Here is a 25,160-nt window from a genome sequence, read left to right as displayed (position 1 = left end):
AGCTGGCTCTATAAATTAAAATGTTTGAGAAAAAAGTACTGTGATGCAGTTCTAGCTTAAAACCCTTATTCAAATCTTTCCATTTCTGAGGGTGTCCATTTCCATTATCCTATGTTATCATTGACATCATGATGGACAGCACAAATACTGATGTCATTGCAGTGTCACAAAAGCAGTGAGTGTTCTAGAAGGTCAGGGCTGAGCAGTTAAGGAAGCTGGGGAGGGAGAAGGCAAAACAAAGTGATTCATAATATGATAGGGAAATTTGGCCTTACTGGTGCACTATATTTTCAGCTGTCTTTTATTGTACCATCCTTGTTCATTTTTTTGGGAGGCATGTTTACCATACTGGCTTTCAGGTTAGCCAAATATGCTTATGGATTCATCCTAGAGCAAATCTGGAGGAATAAGGTAAAGGCACAGTCTTTCTGAAATAGCTTGTATTTTGTGTGTTGATATGAGAATGCAAGAGTCAAGAAAAATTTTTTAGGTTCTTTTTTTATGTTGAAGTAATACTCAAAGTCTGTACTGTCTGTTGTAGAGCACTGAACATGGCATGCTCAAGGGAAGTTTGGTCTGGAGAAACTTGAGGGTATTGGTTTTACCTCCAAGATGATTACTTTTGCAAGATTAGTGTTTTGGATATTATTGTCCTGCTTTTGAGAGGAGGAGGCAAGAGTGGTTTTATCAATGTAGATACTACAAGCCATGCAAATACATACATACAGAAACCTCAGCACCTATATATGCATAAGATAAACACAGATGCACACAAAACCACTGTAATGCTTGCCATTTCAATAATGATCACAATTATCCACACTTGCGTATGACCTGTCAGTTCTAAATGCACAGGTTCTTAGGTGTAAAAACACTATCTCTTACACATTCTTACTGACCCCTGTGTTAGATTTGGTTGTGTCTGGATCTGGTGGCATTAGCCATCCTGAGAAACAGTCTGATAAGCCCAAGGATAACAGTCTATTTGCTTCTCTGTCAGGACAAAGATGTCTGGTGGCCTTACCAAAGGAAACAAAGCTCAGTCTACTGGATAAGAATCTTCTATACACAAGTGGAAATGATGCTATCAGCTCAAACATCTATGGGGCGTGTGCTGGTCAGTAGATGGGCTCGCATTGTGTACTAGTTCCTCTGAGAACATCAAGGCACAGTGAAAACACAAGCATATGCCAGATTTTGCAGTTCAGATGATCCACTTCAGACTTTTCCCTAATAGAAGTGTATTTGACCTGGAGAAGTGCTTTGGAAAGTCTTCCTAAGCAGAGCAAAAATGATAAAATGGCTGAGACATTTGTCTCAGTCTGGTTATAGACAGATTGCTGGGTTTGGTTACACAACTTCCATCTTGTGGATAATTATAGAGGCTCAGCGCTTGCTTGATGCTTACTCTTTCAACCATGGCTACTAAAATGGGAACCATTTAGAAAGGTATTGATGAAGATGATTTTTGTTATTTTAAATGCATGTCCAGTGGGTTGAGAGTGCCATCTTCCTTCACCAGAAGAATGCCAGATGGTAATGACCTTTGTAAACAGAGGTGACTAGGAAGGCTGTAAATGAAGTGAATTCAAACATGTACCCTAAATATTATACTTTTTGGGGGGGAGAGCTTCCTAACTCTATCCAATTCCTGAACACAAAGAAATCATGGGTAGGATCTTAGCCCTATATTGCACACAATCATTATCCTAAGTGCAACTGGAACTCAGCTGCAAAAATGGATTTAGTGTTTTTTCATCTTATCTTCAGCACAAGTAATTTGAAGTTTAAGTTGGACAAACACTGAAAAGCCAAGCAAAAGATATAACCAAAACAGCACAGAAAAGACAATCCATCACAATCTCACCTCAGTGCCTTTGGTGTTGGGACAAATTACTGCCAATGACACTTCTCAACAGAACTTAATTATCTTTTTTTATATGAGCTTCCTTCTGTATATTGGATTTTGATGGCTGCAAGTGAATGAGCAGCTTATCACATAGGTCTGATCCTCCAGCCTCTCACAGTTACAGCTAATCAGCTGGAGTTATATGGGAATAACTAGGTCAACTGGACCCAGCCCTCAGAAACAGCAAATCAGTATGGCGGTGTTGATTTATGTTGGTTGAGCTCTTGGTTCACTGTACGTAGGCCTAACATCCCTTTTCTTGGATTGCTACAGTATAGGTAACAATGTTGTTCCTTCTGCCTCCGCCGTAAGTTGGAGACAAACTGTAAAAGCATGATATTAGTTGTGGATTTGAAACCTGTGTTACTACAAGGGTAAACCTCACACCATCCTCTTTGCCTATGTTTTCAGGTGATATTGGTGTTTCTTCTGAATATTGGCTCACTCATAATTTATTTTGTCGACCTTGCTGAGTAAGTAGATTCCTGAAATTTATCCAAAATGTTTGTTTAAACAAGCTGTGGAAGCCCAAGCTGATGTGCTTTCTTAAGAGTAGTTTTGTGACCACAGATATTAGTCAGAGGAGCCTGTGGGTACAGTTACCTGATAGGCCTCTTTGAGCTCTGTGGGGTGTTGGCTACGTATCTGTTCCATTAAGATCCCCAAACTTCCCAGGGATTACAGTTACTTAAAAAGCATACCTTTGCCATAACTGCATGATAGCAGCAGACTGTGTAGTGCATGTAGCTAGAAAATGCAGCCAGGAAGGGAAAGGTGCTTTACATATCTTTCTCTTATAGCAATTTGGGGGGTATTTTATTTCTTTGTTTTGGGCCAGGAGAGAGGGTGATGTTYGGGTGTGTGGCTGTTTTCTGTGTGTGCTTCCCCCAATACACCTTCAAAGCTGGGTTCTCAGAAGAAATGAAGGACAGATTTCAAGTACTACAGCTGGAAACATTTTGAAAATGGTCTGGTATCCATTTTGATAAATACATTTTCAAAAGCATTCAAAGCTCAGCTGTTCCTATTGCAATATTTAGAGAATGCTAGGCTTTTAATAAAGCTCATAATCCACTACCCAAAACTCCTCTGAAAGTCTAGCCATCTATTTTTGGTACCTAAATGGGAACAGAGCTCTCCTATAAAATCCAACCTTCAGTAAATGATTTGATGGGAATAAAATAACAAGACTGAGTAGAAAAGTATACCATGGCCTCTATCAGTCTTCACCTGAATACATATATTTTGTAGATTGTGCTCAACAGTAAAAGGATATTAATATGTAAAACCCTTTGATCAATTTAATATGCAGAGCATTGTTCTCAGAGGTTTGCTTAGACTGGTGCATAACATTGGAAAAATAAAATGGATTCATAAAATGAGATAAATATAAAAGCTATGGAGCAGTCTGAACTGAATTCAACCAGCATGGGTAAACCTGAGAATCAGAATAAGAGCAATCTAATACTATGTTTAATCTCAAGACCTTATAAATCTGACAAACAGCTAGAAATGGCTTCAGAAAGGAAAGGGCTTCTTTCTAAGGAGCAAACAGGCAGTTAATCTTATTCACACACACTTCTTTCCATGAATAGCATTACACCCCACACATTACACCTGGGCTGACCTATGGGACTAGATTACTTAGTTCTGTTTCTTCCTTTAAAATACTCCCTATCCCTAACTCACAGTCAGCATGATATGGACAGTATGTCAGCAAGTACAGGTGAGAATCTACCCAGTTGCCTTTTGAGCTACTGTCAAACATTCTTTGTTGGATGAGGTGATGCCAGCTGGAAAAATTATTCCCTCAGCTTTCCACTGCCAGATTTTACCACCTGCATCCATCTTCACTGTAACTCTTTGTTTTCAGCACAGGAAGTTTAATTAAATGTTTTAAACTATCCTGGCTGATTTTACCAGAAACTAGCTAGTGCTTTAAACTGATCTCTTGGCAGATAGATGTCCATGTTCGGTAGGGCTTCAGTAGGAAATAGCTGCAGGAACAGTCTCTTCCTCTGACTAAGCTGAGTGCAGAAGAGGATACTTGTCCGCAGAAGAAAGGTGCTCCTGGAGAAGTTGATAGGAGGATTTGCTTAAATACTCCTTAAATGTATAAGAACCGAACCTTCTAGTATAAAGTGCAAGATAGATAAAATAATGTCGTGTTTTAGTATATTTGCTAATGCCAATAAAAATCTGCTATTAACATTTTCTCTAACCCACTGAGGAAGTAGTGATTTAAATTACACAAAATTGTGAATACTTTCAACTTCTAGTTTAGTGAATGTTTCATAATCAAAATAAAAAAGCTAGCTGTCATTTTATAGCCCATCTATTGTTGTGTTTGTTCTTGCCTTTCCCTCCTTTGACTGACTGTGATTTCTGTTTCCCCACTAGAACAGAGGATTTCAAGATCTCGTTTTCAGACAGCATCCTTTTTATAGATACAGGCTTCAATGCTTTCTTCCTGCTTTACTTTGGATTACGGGTAAGGGCATTTTAGGAGAAAGGTGAGTTCAAAATACCTGTTAGGGAACAGTTTATCTATATGAGACAACAGATACTCTAAAGTGTGCTGTTTGATTGCCTTAGCTTAATTCAGAGCTGCCCTATTTTTTCAGCCTCTCTTTTAATTGCTTTCTTTTTAGAATCTGTTTATTTTCCAGCATTTTGCCAGCATTTGCCATCACACATTAGCTGTTTCTTTAAACCACTCAATTAAGTAGCCAGGTCTCTATTCTGCTTATCTTGAATTGCTAGCTGGATAGCTGAATAGCTATCTTGGATAGCTAGCTGTGTGCCATCTGTTAAAATGCCACTAGTGGTACTGTTGTGAAATACATTTTGATCCTAGCTTTTGGCATTAGAATTTTTGGCCAAGTTATTAGAAAGCAGGATTTTTCCTGTGATGATTTTAGGTAATAAGAATGGAGTCCTGCCTGTCCCTGGATTTTATACTGATCCTTTAGAACAATAGAGAAAGGTACCCTAGAAAAAAGATGGAATGGGCAGTTGAGAGAAGAGAACAGAAAGATCTTTGGGTCCAGCCTGCCATTATGTTCTCAGGGCTTCAGCCCAAGCCTTTCTGAAACAAAACAGAAGCCTTCAGTGGGTGTCCACAGAATCCAAAAAAAGCAGACTGCAAAAATGAGTCTCTTCCTCAGAGAGCCTTCTTGCTCTGTTGAGACCAAGATCACCCAGCTTTCATGCTTTTTGATGTTGTTCATCTTTAGTTTGTGGCAGCAGATGACAAGCTGAGGTTCTGGCTTGAGCTGAATTCTCTTGTGGATTTCTTCACCATTCCTCCAGTTTTTGTTTCCTATTATTTAAAGAAGAATTGGCTTGGTAAGTGAGACTTGGAGATCCTGCTCTCCATCCGTGTTATTCTGCATCTTACACCAATGCTAACTTAGTTTATTTTAACTTGYAAACACTTTGACTAACAACCACTACAAAAAATGTTCTTTGTAAATGGGAGCAAAATTATGCCTTGCTGATAAAATCTCTTAAAATTTGAGAGGCTTGTGAATTACCAATCACTGCCTCTGTTCTGTTTGCCTGCCTGCCTGGGTTTTAATGCCTTACCCATCACTGTACTTCCCCAACTGGTACTGGAGTTATTCAGAAGGGAAGTAAAGATGGTACTCTGTTTTTGTGAATGACTTTCATACATGCTCTGGGGTCTATAGTCCACTGGACATTATGTCACTTAATCTCTCAGGTTGTAGCTCAAATAAACTGCATTTCTTAATTTTTCTTGTAATTCAAGGCCTTTTTTGAGGACATAAATGGAAATCTAGCAGCAAAAGGCCCTGAATACAGAGCAATGCTATCCTCTCATGTCAGGTTTAATGTAGAATCTACTATAAATATGTGGAAAACAAAACAGGCATGTCTAAACTTATTTGCATACCTGTAAACACTCTGCCTCTAGATGCAGATTTTCTTTTTTTGTCCTCTTTGACTTACTTTTCTGCAGGTTTGCGTTTTTTGAGAGCTCTTAGGTTGTTAGAACTTCCCCGAATACTACAGTTCCTCAGGATCACCAAGAACAAGTAAGTCAAAGCTGTCACCAAGTACAATTGGAAGTGTAATGTTCTCCTTGATGTCTGTATTTTGGCCAACTCTGGTAATACAGGAAAAAAAATAGTATTGCTTATGGAAATAAACTGATTATCAATGATGTTGACTAGAAATTAGAAAATTTTGTAACTATTAGCTGTGTGAGACTCTGGAAAAAATAAGTGGGAATCATACATCCAAGAACTCTTAGAAGTTTTGAAGTTTGATAAAGATCAAAAATGAGATTATTGACATGTTGCCTATGATAGGAAAAGCTGAATGTAGGAAGATTTTTTTCTAATTTTAAATCCTTCTTAAGTAGTGTTACACACATGAGAAGGGCTTTCTTTGAGCAAAGGTGGTGTTATGTAGGAAATTTTGACTCTTGCAGAGATATCTTAAAAGCTATGGGCTTTTCCATTTTCCATCTCTAGTTATTCAATCAAGCTCTCCAAACTCTTTGCTGTATTTCTCAGCACCTGGCTCACAGCTGCAGGATTTATTCACCTGGTATGTACAATCAGTTACACATCCTCTCTTGTTGCCTTAAATCAGTATTACTGTGTGAGCTTTGGATGTATGTTTTCCCTAAGGAGGTTGGCCTTCTCTGGTGGGGGTGGGGAGAAAAACAGTTTTGTTGTGTCAGGACAAAGCATGATTTAAGCCAGTACAGTTTACTTGGCTATGTTGCCAGACATAGTTGCAAGGCCTCATTTTCTGGTAGTGAGTCACTTCTACAGTAATTATAATAGTGCCAATTTTTCTTTATTAAATAATAGTCAGAGATGGACCCAAATCAGCCCCCTTGATTCAATCCTTCTTTAAACTTTTCTCTCACTTTCTTCTTTGTCCCTTGGACAGGTAGAAAACAATGGAGATCCTTGGGTCCACCCTGGAAATTCCCAGGCCCTCAGCTATTTCAATTGCATGTACCTAGTAATGGTGACTATGTCCACTGTTGGTTATGGTGATATTGTGGTTCAAACAGCCCTGGGTCGAACCTTCATTATTTTCTTCGTCATTGGGGGTTTGGTAAGAAACCTTTATTCCTTTTCTGGAAAGGATAGATGGGGACAGAGTAAACAGTGATGTCACAAAAGACTTTGAGCTTAGCAGAGTTCCAGCAGCGATTATGCACAGACATAGTTTTAATGTGAAGTACTTACTGGCATGGCTGTAGAGTAATTTTGTCCTCTGAGAGCTGGTAAGGCTTCTATTATTTCTTCCTGAGGCTACAAACACTTGACTGAACGAGAGCCAAAATAATGGACAAAAAGAATCTAAGGTGACAATGATTTTAGGAATCCAAAGTAAATTTGTGATTGTTATTCCACACAATTTAAATTCTCAAATTAATTTGTCATAACTAGGATAGGTGGAAGTGAATGAGATGTGATATTTCTTGTTGTCTTAGGTGCTGTTTGCAAATTTTATCCCTGAAGTTGTGGAAATTGTTGAAAGCCATAAAAGTTACAAATCTTCCTATGAAGTTGTGAATGGGAAAAAGTAAGTATAATTGCTATTTGCATTTGCTAAATAAAAATCAGATCAGTTATGTTGGGGAGCTTCCTGTAATAGTTCAAATCAAATCCTGGAACTTACTCTTGGTTGATCCTTGCCTCAAAAGTGTCTCAGCAGACCTTGTCAATATCACCCTTCAGCATAGGCTTTGTATTCAAAGGAAGAGAGAAGCTAGCTGATGTAGTAGATCTCTTCAGTCTCTAAATTAGGCTATTTTATTGGCTTTTTTTTGCCAGCCAGGATTGGGCAGATTAGGTACAAGCTTTACAGTGCTTTAGGAAGTTCCTTCTATGACTCACCTTTCCTTTTATAATCTACTGTTCAGTAGTTCCAACAATTACATTTCCTTTCCAAAATAATTTCTGAGGTACATGGTCATGATGGATGAAATTACCATCAAGTCAAAGACACAAACTGATGTCTTCTGCAGTAATTGGTTTAATAACTGACAAGCAGACATACAATGTCATACAATATCAAATTTGTAACAATCACTCCACTGTTTTCAGAGTCTCAAATCTTGTTTGATCTCCTGTAGCTATGTTGTTGTCTGCGGTAATATCACTCTGGAGAGTGTTACTACTTTTCTACAAGACTTCTTGCTTCAGGACAAGGGAAATGTTTGCACGGAAATCCTTTTTCTGGGAGAGTAAGTATCTATGTTTCTCTGAAATAATTCACATTTATTCTTTTAGGGGAAATGTAGGAGATCTGAAAGCAAAGGAGAGCCATGCTGTATAGCTAATTAATAGCTGTTACAAAACAAACTGGGGAATGAGACTTTAATGCTGGAATGTTCATGATAAAATGTTTTCTGTTTTGGTTACTTAATCCTCTGTAAATTGCGTAGTAAACTGGGTTTCCCTGAGATATTCAACTTTAAGTTTTGCCAAATCTGGCAGTCAATTAATTATCAGCTGTCTCAAATTTTTAATACTTTTTTATTCTGTGTAAGAGGAAATTTGTAACTTCTACTTAAATCATACTGGGGTATGGCAAAAGGAGGAGAATAAAACCACTTTTCTATGGCAAAAAAAAAAATATCAGGCATCCAAACAAGCAGTCTTGTCGGATCCTCTTCTTCCACTTGGCTGAAATTATTAGACATGTTTCTGAAAGCAGAAGCTTCAGAGGTAGGTGATGTCTAGGTGCACAAACATGATTTTGCCTTGGAATGCAGTGATGGTGGGGTAAGAGGTAAGCAGAATATTATAGGCATTTCTTTTGAAATACTGTGACATTCCATTCTGAGAGAGCTATTGAATTGAGGGTGCATGGAAATAAGGTACAGGAAAGGTTCAAAGACAAGAAAAAATGCTTTAGAGGAAGAGATGCAGAGTTCAGTCTGTTTAGCTTAACAGAAAGATGATTGGGAGTTGGCTTGACTGAAGTTACTAAGTAGCTTCACATCCAGTAGAAAAATCCTTTTAAATATAGAATACACATATACAGACACAAAAAACCCTAATGACTAGTATTTGAAGGCAAACTCAAGCAAGAAACAAGGCATGTATTTTCAAGAGAAAGTGATTAACAGTCACTGGGACAAACTGCTTAGAGTTGATGAATTCTACCACTCTTGTCTTTAAATCAAGATTAGGTATCTTCCTACAGGGTATTCTTTATTACTAGGCTTAATGTAGGAATATCTTGACAATGTTATTTATAGGTCATATAGTGTCACAGAAGTTCATGTATGAAATATAATTTACATAAATTGAACAGAGAATAACACTTGGGAAGAAAAAGTTCAGCAGTTCCATGTGAACATAGAATGCAAAAACAAACCCTAGGAAGTGTCATTTCCGGACTCTCATGGAGTAACAGTGAGCTGCAAAATTAGAGTTGCATGGATGATTATGGAATGATACTCATGAAAAATTAATGACCTTAGCAAAAGACAGGAAAAATCTAGGAAACATTTCCATGACTGTTAAGTTTTTTAAAAGGCTTGTTTTCATTAAAATCTAAATTGTACACTTTAACTGAGCTACCAAAATTTCCATAGTTTTTTTTTTATAACCTGCAAGTAATTATGGCAATGGCTTCTCTGAGAAACAGAATTGAAGAGAATACAATTATTAGAGAATGGATTTTTTTGTCTTGTTGTTGTTTCTGTTGAATAGGTCTCTTCCTAGTCTGGAGCTGGAAGCTGTATTCAAATGTTATTCAGCCTACACTACTTTCTTTTATGGCTCTGCACTGAACTTCGAAGATCTAAAGAGAGTTCGGGTAGGAACTTTATCATTTTCCCTTTCTGATTGATGAACCAATCTCGCGAAAATCATGTCCCTTATGAAAGGATGCATCAGCTGCATTTACTCACTTCATGTTGAGATTTACACTTCAATAGCTCCATTTATTTTGGAGCTACCTTTTACATATCAGCGTATCATTCATGGGAAGTGAGAATGCAAGGACTGGGCTATAAATTTTTCAAGCACCAAAAAAAGAAAAAAATAAAGGACAAAGTCAAACTGATGAAGTGATTTTAATAAATATTATGGAATGCAGCATATTATGGAATGCAGGAATAAATGTTATGGAATATTATGGAGTGCAGCTTTTCTGAAAATTTTATTTAAATTATTGGAACAGCTCTCACTTAGCCCTCTTAAGTATGATTCATTTTTGAGTTTCATCCATAGATGACCAGAAAAGAAGAGACATCATACTTTAAAATACTGAAGACTCAGTAAAATATCTCAGGGGGAACAAAGGACATGGACCTGAATTCAAAAACAAAACAAAAAAAAATTGAAAAAACAAAACAAAACATAAATCACTAATTTAACTATGGTTTTTACTTGTTAGCGACCTGTGTTAGTGGTTCTCCATCCAGTTCACAGAAGACTATAAAAACACTGCCATAAATGAAACTATTCTTTGTTAAAACTTCACTGCAAGCTCTAATACCAGTTAGATGACAGAGATGGAGCTCTTCTGACCTGCCTAAGTATTGACCCATGAAGTACTTTGACTGGACTTCACCGAGGATGAATATAACACTGCTACCTATTTTGTAACCTCTTCTAGGAAGATTTTAGCACAAGAAGCTATAAATTTCATGTATTTGCAGCACTTTGAAAATCGATATATGTATTATGTACTTTATCTACTGCTTGATCGGAACATTAAGGCTCCGAATTACATCATTCCCATAACATCTGGGCATGTGTACAACTCTAAAGTAGTAGGATCGTGATGTCTTTAGTTATTATCATGCCTAAAATCGTATCAGCTCACTGTGGGAGATTATTCTACTTCATATGAGATTAAACCCTATACAACTTTTCTTTCTTGGGATATAGATGGGGTCTGCAAGTGCCTGTCTGATTCTAGCAGATGTTAACTCTCTACAACCTTATACTGAAGATACTTCCAATATCATGAGGTAGGATGAGATGCTCCAGTGCTTTTGTTCTCTACATGATTAATATCAACAATGACACAGACAGTGCGTCTGGCAGAGGAGCATATTTGTCTTGTCATGTTCTTTCAGTCAGGAGAATTCTGAAAGCTGACTGACTACTTTCTGCTATGATTTTATCAGATGCTTTGAAGGATTGATACAGGTAGCATCTGTGCAGCTTTGCAGCCCCCTACAGAATGTGGTATTATTTAATATGGTATTATTACCATCTTTACTGTCATGAGTACTATGTCAGTAGTCAAGCAGTCTGGCTCTTYACACTGGAGAGAGTTACGCATTACTGTCCTGTGCAGCTCTACTGCCAGGTCTCTGAAGTATCTTCGTACTGATCAGACTTGAATTAGGGACTCTTTTTTTTTAATATTACTGGATTATGTGGAGTTGGTGACTTAACTAGCATAGCAGAATCAGTCCAGAAGTGCAAGTTCCAAATTGGTTTATCCTTGTTTTCTATTTGTAGAGTGTCTACTGAAACAGAGGTTTTAGTCTGAGTGGAATTTACAGGTGGAATTTGCAAAGCAAATAATATTAATTACTGTTGCCTCTCTCAGCTCTGGGGTTTTAGTGGCATATGGGTACAATTCTTTATCCTGTGTCAAATACTGTGTAGCATTAGTTTATAATCTTTCTGTCTTCCTTTCTAGGTGATRGACTTGGATTTGCTCAGTGTGTAGAGGTCCCTTGATATGGGCTTTGAGCTATATCTTATTTTCTGGTGTAACCACTCTCCAGTTGCTTTCTGCTTAAGTAATCTACCCAGACTTTAAAAAAGAAAGAGCTTAGCATATTAATCAAAAGTTATATTTTTTTCCTAGAGTGCTGTCTATCAAGAATAACTACCCAAGCACGAGAGTGATTTTACAAATAATTCAGTCTCATAACAAGGTAGCACAATTGTCTGTCTGTCATGCTAGTTGTCATGGCTGAAATTCTGGCCTTTTTGGAATCAAAGATCTTGCTTTTATAAAAGGCCAAGATTTTATCTAGTGTCTCTTATTCATCCAATTACTAACATAGGTAGAATATCTTTTAACATTACTTTAAAAAAAWTTTTTTTTTGTTTTGTTGTTTGATGTAACAGTTGTCGGTAAATGCTTATTCAAGAGTTAAAACATCTAATGTCAGTGAGGGCTCAGATATCAAATGTTTTTGGGCCATACAATGAGTGCTTCCAGCGCGTCATACTTGGGTAACTTGCTGAATCAGCCTATCAAATGATAACCAGCAATGCATTTGAAAATCTGGGCTTTGGGCTTTTTGCAAAATCTATTTATAATGAGTAATTCAGAAGCCTGGTTAGCCATCTATTAGCATGTTCTAGCACAGATTTTCAAAAAATAGAATGATGAAGGCAAAGAAGAAATGAAATGTTTTACAGGAATGTTGTGGCCCTGCTTATATCGGCTGACTTATAGTCACTTTCCTACTATGAAACAGGTGTACCTGCCAAACATCCCCAACTGGGACTGGAGGACTGGAGACAGCATCATCTGTTTTGCTGAACTGAAGCTAGGCTTTATAGCACAAAGCTGCTTGGTTCCTGGCTTGTCTACTCTCCTAACAGATTTGTTCATTGGGAAAGAGAATACTGAGGTACATCCTCCACTTGTCTATGTAACGCAAACGTAGGCCGGTGGGATCTTCTCTGAAATCTGTGCCTGACTCTGTTGAGCAGAAACTGCACCTGGATCTTCTCAGACTTATCTTGAACATGCTGGGTTTTAGCTTGGCAGAGAAGGGAAGAAAACCTAATAGATTATTTTGAATTTAATATTTAAATTCAGAACAAGAGGTGGAAAATAAAGGTCTAGAGCACAGCTAAAGCAAAGTAGGATGTATTTTACAAGAGATTGTGCAAAGAGTTGCCAAGGCRAAGGATGGTCTATAGCAAGCCATGCTACTGTATTTAGATGACATGTGGAAGTACCATGGCTATTGCTATAGGTCTAAAATCAGTAATGTGATGTGAGTGCTGCCTCTGTAAATCACTTTTGATTACAGCATTGTATAGACCTTACTAGCTCTCTGCTCCTACACCTAATTTCATTCTCTAATGCATTCATAATTTGAACTCTYCTTAAAGCACTTGAGCAGGATCACTTCTGCTTGACCAAAAGAAAATGGCCTGAAAATCAGGCCCTATGCAGTTAATAGCATGTTTTTTCCACTTCAGTGTTTTCTAGGCTTATGAATTTCTTTAATTTGTTCTTATGGGGTCATTTACACAAGAACAGTCTGAGGTCTCTGAATTTCTGCAGTGCTGCTTAGGATCTCAACACAGACTTTAACAGAAAGTCAGGTGACACTTAGAAATCATATTATCTCTCAAAGTGAGACAATCTAAATTTATCGTCCTTTCACCTGTCTTTCCTGATCATTACTTACTACAACACAAAACTCTTAAGCTGCCTATTAACTTTGCAGTATCCAGAAATTGCTCAGCAGTTTCCCAGTCAATATCATAAGGTGTAATAAAAAGATAAGAAATAACTGTTGGGCATTGAATGGCTTGAATAAGTTGATTTTGCTTGTCCTGCAGTGGGCATGCTTTTACTATCACCTAGTGGCCAAATGTGATACTTCACATAAATTTAATTTGTGCTGGAGATGACTATTGGTTTTCAGGGACTTTTCACAAAATTCCTTTAGGCAAACTCAGTAGATATTACATGAAGGAAATAGAGTGTTTGTCAATGTTTAAGTTGTACCTAGAACTGGGGCTGCTCTGTTGTCAGGTGTTTCATTTTTTTTTTCATTGACACATGCTATTTCATTCAAGTCCAAGTATTTTGTTGAGATGTGGCAAAGCTGGCAAAACTGATATTTTCAGTTTTTTAAAACACTATGAAAACTCAACAAACTTTTGCCATAAAAGTGTTTTTCCAGTCTAAAAAAAATCCATTAAATTTTATTTGGAAATGAACTTTTTTTTTACACAGCCTATTAATTTTTATGTGGAAGGTATTAATTTGCCAAGAGAATGGCTTATACTATGAGGTAAGGAGTGACAGTTTACAACTGTAAGGAGTTGTAAGCAGTAGAACATTTTGCTGCTTTAACTACTTACATATAAACAACCCTTCCTCAGTCACACAACTATATACTTAAAAAGAAAGCTTACACTGAAGTAGGGCATCACAGTTCAGCAATATATCACACCTCTAATAATTGTAGTTATGATTGGCAGGACTTAATGCAAGGCCAGTCTCTGAATAATCAGGGAGACAATTAACCTTACCACAAAGTAAGGTGTATCTTTTCTCAAAGCCCAAAGTAATGGGCTCCCAATACTTTACGGTCCTGTGAAGTTTTTCATTAACTTTATTCATCTGTCATAATAATGGTTATTCTTCAATGATAATGTGAATTGGAAGTATCCAGAAAAGATAAGRGTTTTCTTGACCTAATAAGTTTTCCTATTTTTTATTAACTTTGATATTGTCTCTGACAACGTATGGTGGATTTCAGTTCCACTTCCAGTAGCTGAGAGCATTGATTTAATACCATATAGTATTAAGGCATCAGCCCAGCTGTAGGTTACACATGCCACTCACTCTCCCTTTGAATAAATACATCATCCTTATGGTTGCCTTTTAGACAAAGAGAAAATATGTGGAGAACAAGATGCTTCTGGAAGACAAAAACTACAAGGTGATAACTTTTCAGCTCTCCAGTGATTTTGCAGGCATGACTTTTATTGAGGTTTGTCGGTATGTAGAACAGACATGGATGTTTTCCTGTTGCATCACTTCAGATGTATCTTTTCACAGTACAGACAGGTCCAGATATTTCTGCTTTTTTGTGATTGTGACCTGCTTTCTTTCCCCAGGCTGTGCTTTGTTAAACTGAACCTTGTCCTTTTGGGAATTGAACTCAAATTTGGCAGTCAAGGAGAGAGGTAATTTTCTGGGAGACTTCTCTTAGTCAACCCATTCCAAACTAAAAATTTCCAGAAAACTTGGAAGGAACTTGTCCCCAAGTCTGCACAAAGCTTATACACCTCTTTATTCCCTATACACAATATTTAGGAGACAGGAACAAGAGGTCTGTTCTGATTGCAGAAGTGCCAGTGAGTGAATTTTACCATATGCAACAATTTCTTCTGTCTCCTTTTTCTCACAGATAATCAGGCAAGAGACAGAGAATGAAACACCATCCTCACCTTCCATTCCACATGCAGTTCTCACTTTGATTTGGCATGACTCAAGCATATTTATTTTGAATGGTAATGGAAATGCCTCCTCATTTTTTAACCACATGAGTTTACAGAGGCTCCTAAATTCAGTAATGCATTGTCATAAAGGGATAATTTGTCAATGCTGACAGCATGGCTCTTTCTTTCTGAAGCTGATCTGGTCCTAGGCCAGATAACACTGTCTGTTCTAATGATGAAATACAAGACATCCTAATGGGGAAGCTGGAACTAGTTCAGAAAGGGGAATAAATGAACACCATAAATCTTAGAAAAGCTTGAGAAATCATCCAGAAAATGCAGACTATTGAGTACAATTATTACTTTCTCCACTTGTATAAAGGAAATGGCTGTTTTGAGCAAACTGTAGAATAGAAACTCTGAAAGCAAAATGAAGGGGTGTAGGGAAACACTGCTGTGAGAAATATACCAGGGCTAATTTCCAGAAATCTTGAGTGATCCACACACTGAAAGAAATCAATAGATGTTGTAGTTGCTTAGCAGTAATGAAAAGCAGGCCGCAGCTCAGTCTATTGTTTCTTGGTTTATATGTTGTCTGGGTGAAAACAGAATGATGAAAAGAGAAAGCAAGAGGGAAAAAGGGAACTGGAAGCTCTTTGGGATAGAGTCTATATTTGATCTTTATTTATACAACAGTTGATATAGAAGAGGTACCTCTTCTGGAACTGGGACCTCTGAGTGTTGCCACAGTGTCTGTAGTAATGATTATAATCATTAAAATGTCTGTTTTGTCTTTTGAACCACGAATAAGGAGGAGCTGAACAGAGGACTTTTATGTAGAAGGCAAAGATTAGCAACCTTGTCATCCTTCCCCATTCCATTCACACTGCTAATATTTAGCAAAACTGTGGAAATCAATAACGATTTGCACTGAGGTAGTACCCTGAGTGGTTTACCCAGCAGAAGCTGGTAAATATAATAATGTTGCAAGGGGATTCTACCAAGATGTGCTTACAGCAGCCCAGGAGGGATATATGATCTGAATTTTAAAGGGGCTCCTTTAGAAAGAGGTTTTCTCCCCTAGGTATAACTGGCATGTTCAGCATTACAGCAAATACATTAAACATTCTAAATGCTTATGTTCAGTTGCACAGAAATTGTGCTTTGACTGGGAGTATTCAGGATTCTCAGTGACCTCATGTAGAAATGGAAATATATGGCCCATTCAGTCTACAGCTAGACTATGAATGCTTTCATTGAATTAAATGCATTCAAAATAATGTGGTAGTAGTGCTTCACCACCTTTTCTGTGAAGTTTATAACTTTAGCAAACTATTTAAAAACAATTCCATATCCCCAGGAACCTCTCAGAGCTGAATAAACTGAAGAAATCCTAACAAAAATTGATGTGCATGGTTTGAGTCTCTGTTCTGCCTATCTCCACCAAGGTTTCATGGACAGTAAATTCCCTTTGTGTCATTGAACTTCATCTATAATATGTATCAATTTTACTTTCTTATGTCTCTCATAAGTCATAGAACTTATAACAAAGGAGATTAATGTAAGATTTTGAGGTAGGAATGAACCATTCTGAATTCTTATACAATCAAAGCCAAAAATGTCACCTGACAGACAAATTATTTTTTGATCATTTCCTAATACAGCACTATCCTGATCAATCCATCTGTACAGATAAAGCTGCATCGGAATACAATGGGCTTTTTTATTGCTCATTCCCTGGCAGAAGTCAAAAGGTAATATTCCCTTTTATTGTATTGTTTAAAAAGGTCTAGAACAGAAAAGCTTTCAAGAGCAGACAAATGCATTTATTCTTTTCTCAGTTAAATATAATCTATTTCTGCCAAATCCACTTTTGTTTTCTAGGGCGCATTTCTACTGTAAAGCCTGTCATAGTGATATAGAGGATCCAGAGCAGATTAAAAAATGTCAGTGTAAGAGCAGACTTCACTCAAAATCTTTCTCAGGTAACATTTTTTTTTAATTATAAAGTCTGTCTCTTTTTTTCCTCCTTTTTTTTTWAAAAAAAGTGAATAAATCTGTGTTAATTGCATATTTAGTAACTATTTTTCTAGAAGAATGGGTTAGAATTTAGCCATTTACTTGTCAGATAAAACAGGGAGTTTTCCGATAATGCTAATAAACCTCATGGATTATTCTTCAATGTTTAATGCTTCTTTGTCCTTTTTTTCAGAACTTCTTGGCTTAAAAGAAAGTAGGATAAAACATACTTTTTCCAAAACTTTCACTCTTTTTATTACTAGGTTTAGCACAGGCTACTATTCTTCAGTAACAGACTGAAGTAAATGTACTGCAGCATGTGTATAATCAGAGCAAAAGGTACAGCTGAGTAAAACCAGAATTTTGCAGATAGTTTGTATGAGGTTCTTGATCAGGATTCCCTTAGGAAGTGTGTCTAGATCTTTATTGTCATGAGAATAGGAAATATCAAACATGAAGTCAGCAGATTGTTTTTGAGGTTGTGCAGGGCATGTGGCAATACTACCAGTGTTTGCTCAGACAATTGCAAAATTTAGCTGAATGGAAAAAAACAATTTAATCGTGATCATATCTAACGCAAAGCACAGCAATTTATTTCTCCTTCACCTCAAATTCCATTTTCAAGGTTTGGGGGCTTGTTTGGTTTTGGTTTTCTGTGGAAATGGAAAATGTGACTTCTTGGATCCAAGTCTAAACTGCACCAAAGTGAAGCTTGCTGCATTTTTTGTTAGGAGTTTAAAGCGAAATATAATGTTAGGTTATCTAGCCTGACCTGTGTCATATAATATGGTATTAGCATTTCCACATCTATTTTTAGTAAACCCAGTAGGCAGCACTTGATTTATGTCCTAGCAATGGCAGTGGGCTGAAATTTGGAGTACCATTCTGTGCTCACCAAAATTGTGGGGCTATTTAGGGCTAGTGTGTGGGTTCTGCGATCTCATATGCTAGCTGAAATGCTGAAAACATTCTTGGACTTCTAGACACACATCATTCATTTGAGTGTCTTTTAGTTTGTGAGAATGTGTGTGTGATGTCTACATGTGTGTTTTTGTGTGTGTATATATATATATATGTATATATACACATGCACACTGCTTCTAGGCTCTTGTGAACTTCTCTGCTGGTGTCTCCCCTCCATGGAGACGGTGCTTGCTTTAGAGAGTTGACAAGGAGCTCTCCACTAAATGTGGATATATACATGCCTGCCTACTTACATTTCAGACACTTATAAATCTTTTTAGCAGCAGATGGCAGCCAAACCCCATTACAAGACATCTCTGTGAGCTGCAGATAGTTGAGATAAATGCAAAACTCATTCACAGTGTGCTCAGCCAGGCTGAGTGAATGAGCACAAACATGCTGACACCTGGAGGACTCTAAGTAGTAATGTCACATAGAAAGGAAAACTGGAGCCCGTTTTCAGTTCTACACACTTAGCAACATAGATACAGCGAGGGTCTTTGAAAGCTAGTTGTTTCCTAGAAAAGACACTTCCATGAACTGCAAAAGCATCTTAATAAAAGTCAGTGACAAACAAATAAAAAAAACATTGATACCTGGTGGAGAGTAAGAACTCTCCACCAGGCTGGTTTTGTTTCTGTTCTTTAGGCAATTTTAGATTTTAAAAGGACAAGATGGCATTTAAATATAAATGCATATTAATAAAGCAGGTGTCTACAAACCTGCAGTTCTGCCCCAGATATGCACTAGAGAGAGTGGTTGCCTTAGGTGGATCAGAAGTTTTGCCAGGCATAAGACCTTGCTGTCAGTTTCCCATATGATTCTGGATGTTTCAGAGCAAAACAGAACTTAATTATAGACACTTTGATTCATTCCTCTCCTTTGTCTCTAACATAGTTTAAATAGTACATGATGGTCTGGTTGTCTCCAAAGCCACTGTGTGGTGAAGGGAGGTAAGAAAGTTTGGATGAGGAGGGCCTGCAACTAGCATTCGTTGTCATGAATCTAGAAACTAATACAGGAGCCTCAGAGTTTGTGAGCGTCAGTCAAAGGAGCTAATATACTATTGTCATTTTAACAGGAGTGTGAATGGCTTACTAGATGGCAGTTGGGTAAGATAGAAAACTGGCTATTTCTCCTTTATCATCCACACACACACACCCTTTATCACCAATGAAAGTAAATGAGAGCATTTCCCCCTGTCCTCTCTCTCTGAAGCATCTCAGAGCTACCCTGAGCAGTTAGACCCTGCACAAATTGCTCACAGTGACCTGGAGAGTCTGTGGTGAAGGCTGGAACTGAACACAGTTCTACTGAGTTAACCAGGTATCTCGGTTTAGAAGACTAAAAGAGTTTTATCAGTTCCTTATTAGTCCCTGTGTGGGACAGACTGTTTTTGAGTTTTCATCCTCTGACCTGGCCGGCAACACTTTCATTATGCTTGACCTAGAGGGTCTGACTGGCACATGGTGCTGTCAGAGAGCTCTCTCTTCACCTGTCAGACTCCCACCTCACTGAACCCTGGGCTGTAAAATGAGCTATCCTGTTACCAAGAGTAAATGCACCTGCTTTTTGCACGTCAGTGTAGAGCAGGTTATTAATGTTGACAAATCACCCATTCAGAGAGATGTCCCTTTTTGTACCAGAGGTATGGTTAGAATCAGTAGCTGTTTCATATGGGTTAGTATGGTTAGGCAACAGTTACGACACCACAAGGAAGTGAAGGGTATGTGGGATGGTTCACCTGTGAGTTTACAAGATGGAGATATGTGTGTTCAAATGTTCCTCTAGTCCAACGTTCCCTTCCCCATTGGTATATGTTGGACATGTTTGGACGCGTGACATGGAGAACTTTACTGTGCCTTCTGGCAAATGTTGATACAGGAAGGAATGCAGATTAGCAACAAAGATACAGACCAGGGGAGTAGAGTATGAGAAATAGCATGATGCATTCTGAACCTGCTGCATCACTATGAAAAGCAGGAGATTGCAGATAGACTCTGTTGTTCTTAAAAATCTCCAAAGTTGCTTCTGTACATTTCAAATCACTACCTGGTGTTATAAAGCTGGTCTTAATGGCCCATCAACTCAGAATTTGGCCCAGAAAGGACCAGATAAAATGTCAGTAAAAAGATGTCCCAGCTGTTAGGTTGCTACTCTAGGATTTGGAAAACTTAAGCTCATTTTCTTAATCTGATTCCCCAGATTCAATTTGGAACTTCAGGCCACTTAGCCTTTCTGAATTTTGGTTTCCTAATGGGAAAGTAAGGAAGCTAACGTGAGTTTGACTTGCAGAGATGCTATGGGAACAGAGACATAAATAATTGCGAGTCAGTCATGATAATTAAGACAATACAGATTCTGTGGATGAGCTCTTCCTACTCTCTAACTTATTTCTCATGTGGAAGTATGTGTTTTCTTTGAGCAGTTAGAGCATACCTTCTTCCCTGTAGGACCAGTACTCCCCGTCATATCTTTCATGACAGGCCCAGTCCCAGGACCCCCCTGCAGCTTGGTTCCCCTCACCTTCAGGACCAGCCCTGGGCCCCCACTTTCTTAAGATAACCTGTGATTCAGTCTAGTCAAGAATGTTTCTCTCCTGTGCAAAATGAGAGAAAAAAAGGTCTTATAGGTCATGCAAGTGTGTGTTATGTTGTAGAATACCTTGGTTATGTGTAGTGGGTCTAAGTTTCCTTCATCCATTTGTTCACCAGGAAGAGAGACAAAGGTCTCATTCGTTTAGGAGAAAATGAATGAGGCTTTTAGAATGAGTTTTACTTTTAGCTTCTACATTCCAACAAAAGAACCTCACAAAGAAAAGGAGCCTCCTTTTGAACAAAATGGTGCATTAAGTGTGTAGCGTTCACCATGTTTAAGATTATTATATGCATACTATATAGAATTACTATTTTATAATGCTGTACTGTATTTCTGGGCAGTTGTATGGATAACTGGTTACTCAGGGCTGCTTTGTCTAGCCTTTTGGAATCCCACACAGAATCCTCAAATGGCATAGTAGCCATTTGCAACCAGAGTCTAAATGCAACTGAGGACTATACAAAAGGAAGCCAATTCTTTTTTATTGCCTTTGTTTCAGAGAAACTGAAATTCTATCAAGAATCGCTGCATTTTTCAGATGGAGATCCTGAAAAGTCAAGGTCCCTCAGGGTTCTTCCTCATCCGAGTTTTGTTGATGGGTAAGAAATACAGAGCTGTGTTTGCTGAGCAAGCATATCGTGGACTTACTGCATGGAAAGTGGGAATGGCAGGGTATACCTATTTCCTAATTCTGATATTGTTAGTGCTTGTGGCTGCAGTGGATGGTTTATGACTTCTCTCTACCTTGATTAATTGAACAGCTGGAAAAGTACAGCGTATGCCTGCATCCAAGTCTTTGGTGCAACAGCTCATACCCTTCAGCAGGCTCAAAGCCTGTGAGCATCTATGAGATGCTGTGATACCTGATGCCAGTGTGGAGAAATAAGGGGAAGGAGAAGGAAGGGATTGATGCACCTCACGGAAGTGTTCATTGCCTACTAGATAGAAGCTCAATGGCATACCATTACTGAACAGCTGAATCATGGGTGCATTTTATTCTGCTGCTACTTCTAAGAGAGCAGAGAGGAGGCAAGGGCAGTTGCTGGGCTGGGAACATGAACAGCCAGCGCTGAGATTTGCTCATCACTCAGACACTTAATTTCAATGTGGTCATGGCAGCAATCTGGAAGTATCACAAACTCTGGCATACCCAGAAGAAGTTTGCTCCAAAGTCAAATGGAAACCCAAGAGAATCACACCCTACAGCCTTTCTCTCTAACATTAGGAATGCTGGAGAAGGCTTTTCTAGGCTGCATGTCTAAATTCTTCCTTGACTAGAGGAATCTGATTCCCAGCAGAGTTCGGTAAGTAATGGCAGAGCACAGTCATCTGTTTTTTAAGGCAAAGTATGAATTGCAGAACTCTTACCTACAGTGTACTTAACTTGCTGAGCAGTCCAGTTGACTTTCAGTGGAACTCCTCGTAACCTGAGCTACTATATTCAGCATAAGGAGGGGTGTCATAGTCTGATACTGAGCTGTCAGTAGTAACAAGCTTTTACACTTTTCCAAACCACCTACTAGAGAGGGTGGCAGAACATGTTGGCAAACTGTATTATACTAGAATTTGTAGGGAGTAGACAGGAACCTAGTAGTGGAAGGGAGATGCACAAAGTAGCATTTCCTACCTTGTTTCTACTTGTGTGCAATTTACTGGTACCATAGATCTAAAGAGGCTTAATAAATAAAGCCCCCATCCCTCCACAACCCTATTTTGTGCTTTGGTGGCAAAGGCAAGTGTCAGCATGGCACGGAGTCTAAGATCTCCTCTGGAGAGATTTGCATCTTAGCAGCTGTCCCCAGCACATACAGGGTACCAGGACAATAAAATGTTGCTTGACCCTGCTGCCCTAACCAATTAGGTCAGCTGAAAAAGTTTGGCCAGCATGGTACATACATACGTGTGTACTGTTGCATTGTGCTGACTTGTTAAATATAAGTGAAAACATAAGATTTATAATGCAGCCCTCCCCCTGCTCATGCCCAGTAACATAATTTACCAAAGAGGGAAGGAAAAAAAAAGTCCTCACAGCCTGCTGAAATATCATTATTAACATACGCATGAAAAGTCAATTATRCCAGAGGGAGGTATTTAAGAGAAGTGAGTTTCCATACTCTGGGATTACACCTTGGGGATTATATATTTCTAACTTATTTATTTATTTTCCCTGAGATCTCTGCTGCTGCTTAGCAAGGTACAAAAATGTTACTAGGAGATGGTCTGAAATTCCCTAAAGACGTGGCCAAATATCGGATAAATAATTGTTCCCTTCTCCACCAAGATTATTCCTCCTTACCATTATCATAAAGATGCTATATTCTTACCAGTCAGGGCAGGTATGTTTTCTAGTGTTTAGTTTTAAATGCCACCAGGGACTGGTCTTCCATCACTTCCCTGGGGAGGAGGTTTTACAGTGTTGATATTATTAGTTGCAGTATTTATTATTTGTATTATAGCAGCGTCTTGAGACTTCTAATGGAACTGGGAGCCCATTAGGCTGGATGCTGTATATGAACATAGTAAAAGACAGTTTCTGCCTTAAAAAGCTCACAGTCTAAATAGAAAGGGTAGACAAAGGGTGGGAAGGCAAAGGGAAGTAGAAGAGATGAAATGAGATTTCTAAAGTCATGGAACAAACCTGCACAATGCTAAGGATAGCTGTTTTGAGGCTGACTCTTTGTAACAAGCATAGAGTTTTCAAATCAGTTTCATATACTTTTTTATTATTATTTAAGCCAAAAATAGAATTGGATCCAATTGCTTGTTTTCAGGTTAAAGCTGAAGTTTTCCACCTTGAGTGTTTAGCTAAGAGAAAAGCCAACATTGACCTTTTGTATCCCAGTGGTTAGGATAGTGGCCAAGGGYAGCTCCAAGTTCAGATCTCTTCTGTGTTTAATTTGGGATGGTAAACTGTGATCTGAACCAGGGAGAGCAGGCATTTCAACACAAGTTTCATTCCTAGAGTCCTTTGCATAGACAGTGTGGATTACTTCTCCTGTGTCTAGCAGGCAGTGCTCTCAAAGTGACTTGGGTACCTATCCCCTCCCACCCTTACAGATTCCTTTGAAAATTTCTATGTTAATCAGGAAGTTTAGCCAGCTAAATACTTAGTAATTAAATAACCATATTCTTACACAGGAATTTACATCTAGGGCTTTGAAACAAGGTTTGCATGTGGAAGAGTCAATGAAAAATTTAATGAAACCAGAATACAGGAAAATTCCATACTGTCGAGTGGGAAGGAATTGGGCATGGCCTATTATAAGACTCAAAACACATGCTTGGTCCAGGTCTTGCTAATATTTCTGGAGTCCTAGAGTATTTTAATGAAAGATATCTTCCGTTGTACCGCACACACTTGACTCATTCCTCACTTCTTTTTTTCCACATGAAAAGCAGGTCTCTGTATCCAGGGAAAGAATTTAATTAGCATCATTAAAAACAAAAACAAAAGAACAAAACAAACAAGACCTATAAAGCTGGGCCAGAAGTGAATGCATAAAAACCTGTTAGGATTCCTGAAGCACTTCTGAGCCTCTGCATCGATACACTTGCTTTACTAGTCATGGTTTTTCCACACATTCTTGCCTAAGGCATGACAAATTTAATGGTGTGTGTTTTGCTGAATTGTTGACTCTTGTTTTTCATTTCTGCTAAGTTTCTAGAGAGGCACAAAAGAATGTTTGTGAGCAAGGCTCCATGTGTACCCAGCACTGCAATGTCTCCTTCCCTTTTGTCCTGATTAAGAGTCACTTCAGCCAAGCAAAGGATTAATAAAACCTGAATTAGATGAAAGGAGAAACCAGGTTAAAGAACCAAGTTTTAGCTCCCCCTTAATTGAAACTTATCTAGTGCCTGGATAATTGCTCATAAATACCTACTGAGTTGCCAAGCCTACGTTAGGGCTTGTCAGTCCTTAATAAATCTTAAAGACTTAAGATCTTACTCTTTGATGCAACCCATCACTTCCCAATCCAAAGGTAGAGCAAAACAAAGCAGTAATGCTAAGCGCTCTAGCTCAGCTAATCTGGCAGAATGCATCACGATCTTTATAAATGTGTGAGAAGGGCTGTGCAAGAGCTCCTGAAAAGGTCATTGGTATTTTTGGAGCAATAAATCATGGAGAGAAAGATTTGCATTTTGGCTGTATAAAATCCAGGGCTGGATTAGAGAGAGAATACTTTGCAGTAATATTTCTCTCCTGACTTGTTTTATTAGCTTCCTTTAAACATGTTACATTATTGCTTATAGAATTTCATTTACTTGGATTGGCAGCTTGATAAATATGTCTATTGGCGATGATTTGGATTGCTCTGGGCATTAATATTATTAAAACCTGTCACAAGGAAATGTCTGAAAGATGACTTACTGTAAAGATTACAGCATGAAATAAATCATACAATGGTATTTGTTACCGTTTATGGCCTCTTGGAGCCGAGTCAATCCCTTTTTATGTTGCATTATTTTTCAAGTTTTTATAGCCTTACATTATATATCGC

The 25,160-nt window shown here is 38.2% G+C and overlaps 1 protein-coding gene across 1 annotated transcript in view; it reads left to right on the top strand.

Annotated features, from left to right (window-relative positions):
* The first annotated feature begins 252 nt into the window (after positions 1-252).
* KCNU1 (potassium calcium-activated channel subfamily U member 1) overlaps positions 253-25,160 on the top strand; it is a 50,703-nt gene continuing 25,795 nt past the window's right edge. Inside the window, exons 1-19 of the mRNA XM_085304228.1 lie at positions 253-417; positions 1,001-1,117; positions 2,321-2,382; positions 4,310-4,400; positions 5,146-5,257; positions 5,892-5,967; positions 6,409-6,484; positions 6,836-7,006; positions 7,389-7,480; positions 8,034-8,144; positions 9,622-9,727; positions 10,807-10,889; positions 11,744-11,813; positions 12,366-12,521; positions 14,526-14,638; positions 14,758-14,826; positions 16,746-16,835; positions 16,966-17,066; positions 21,161-21,260. Coding sequence (XP_085160354.1) covers positions 253-417; positions 1,001-1,117; positions 2,321-2,382; positions 4,310-4,400; positions 5,146-5,257; positions 5,892-5,967; positions 6,409-6,484; positions 6,836-7,006; positions 7,389-7,480; positions 8,034-8,144; positions 9,622-9,727; positions 10,807-10,889; positions 11,744-11,813; positions 12,366-12,521; positions 14,526-14,638; positions 14,758-14,826; positions 16,746-16,835; positions 16,966-17,066; positions 21,161-21,260 — 1,961 coding nt within the window. The remainder of the gene's footprint in view (positions 418-1,000; positions 1,118-2,320; positions 2,383-4,309; positions 4,401-5,145; positions 5,258-5,891; positions 5,968-6,408; positions 6,485-6,835; positions 7,007-7,388; positions 7,481-8,033; positions 8,145-9,621; positions 9,728-10,806; positions 10,890-11,743; positions 11,814-12,365; positions 12,522-14,525; positions 14,639-14,757; positions 14,827-16,745; positions 16,836-16,965; positions 17,067-21,160; positions 21,261-25,160) is intronic.

This window comes from Rhea americana, unplaced genomic scaffold (genome assembly GCF_003343005.1).
Source record: "Rhea americana isolate MKP2758 unplaced genomic scaffold, rheAme1 scaffold_204, whole genome shotgun sequence".
NCBI lineage: Eukaryota > Metazoa > Chordata > Aves > Rheiformes > Rheidae > Rhea > Rhea americana.
This window is presented reverse-complemented; position numbering and strand designations above follow the sequence as displayed.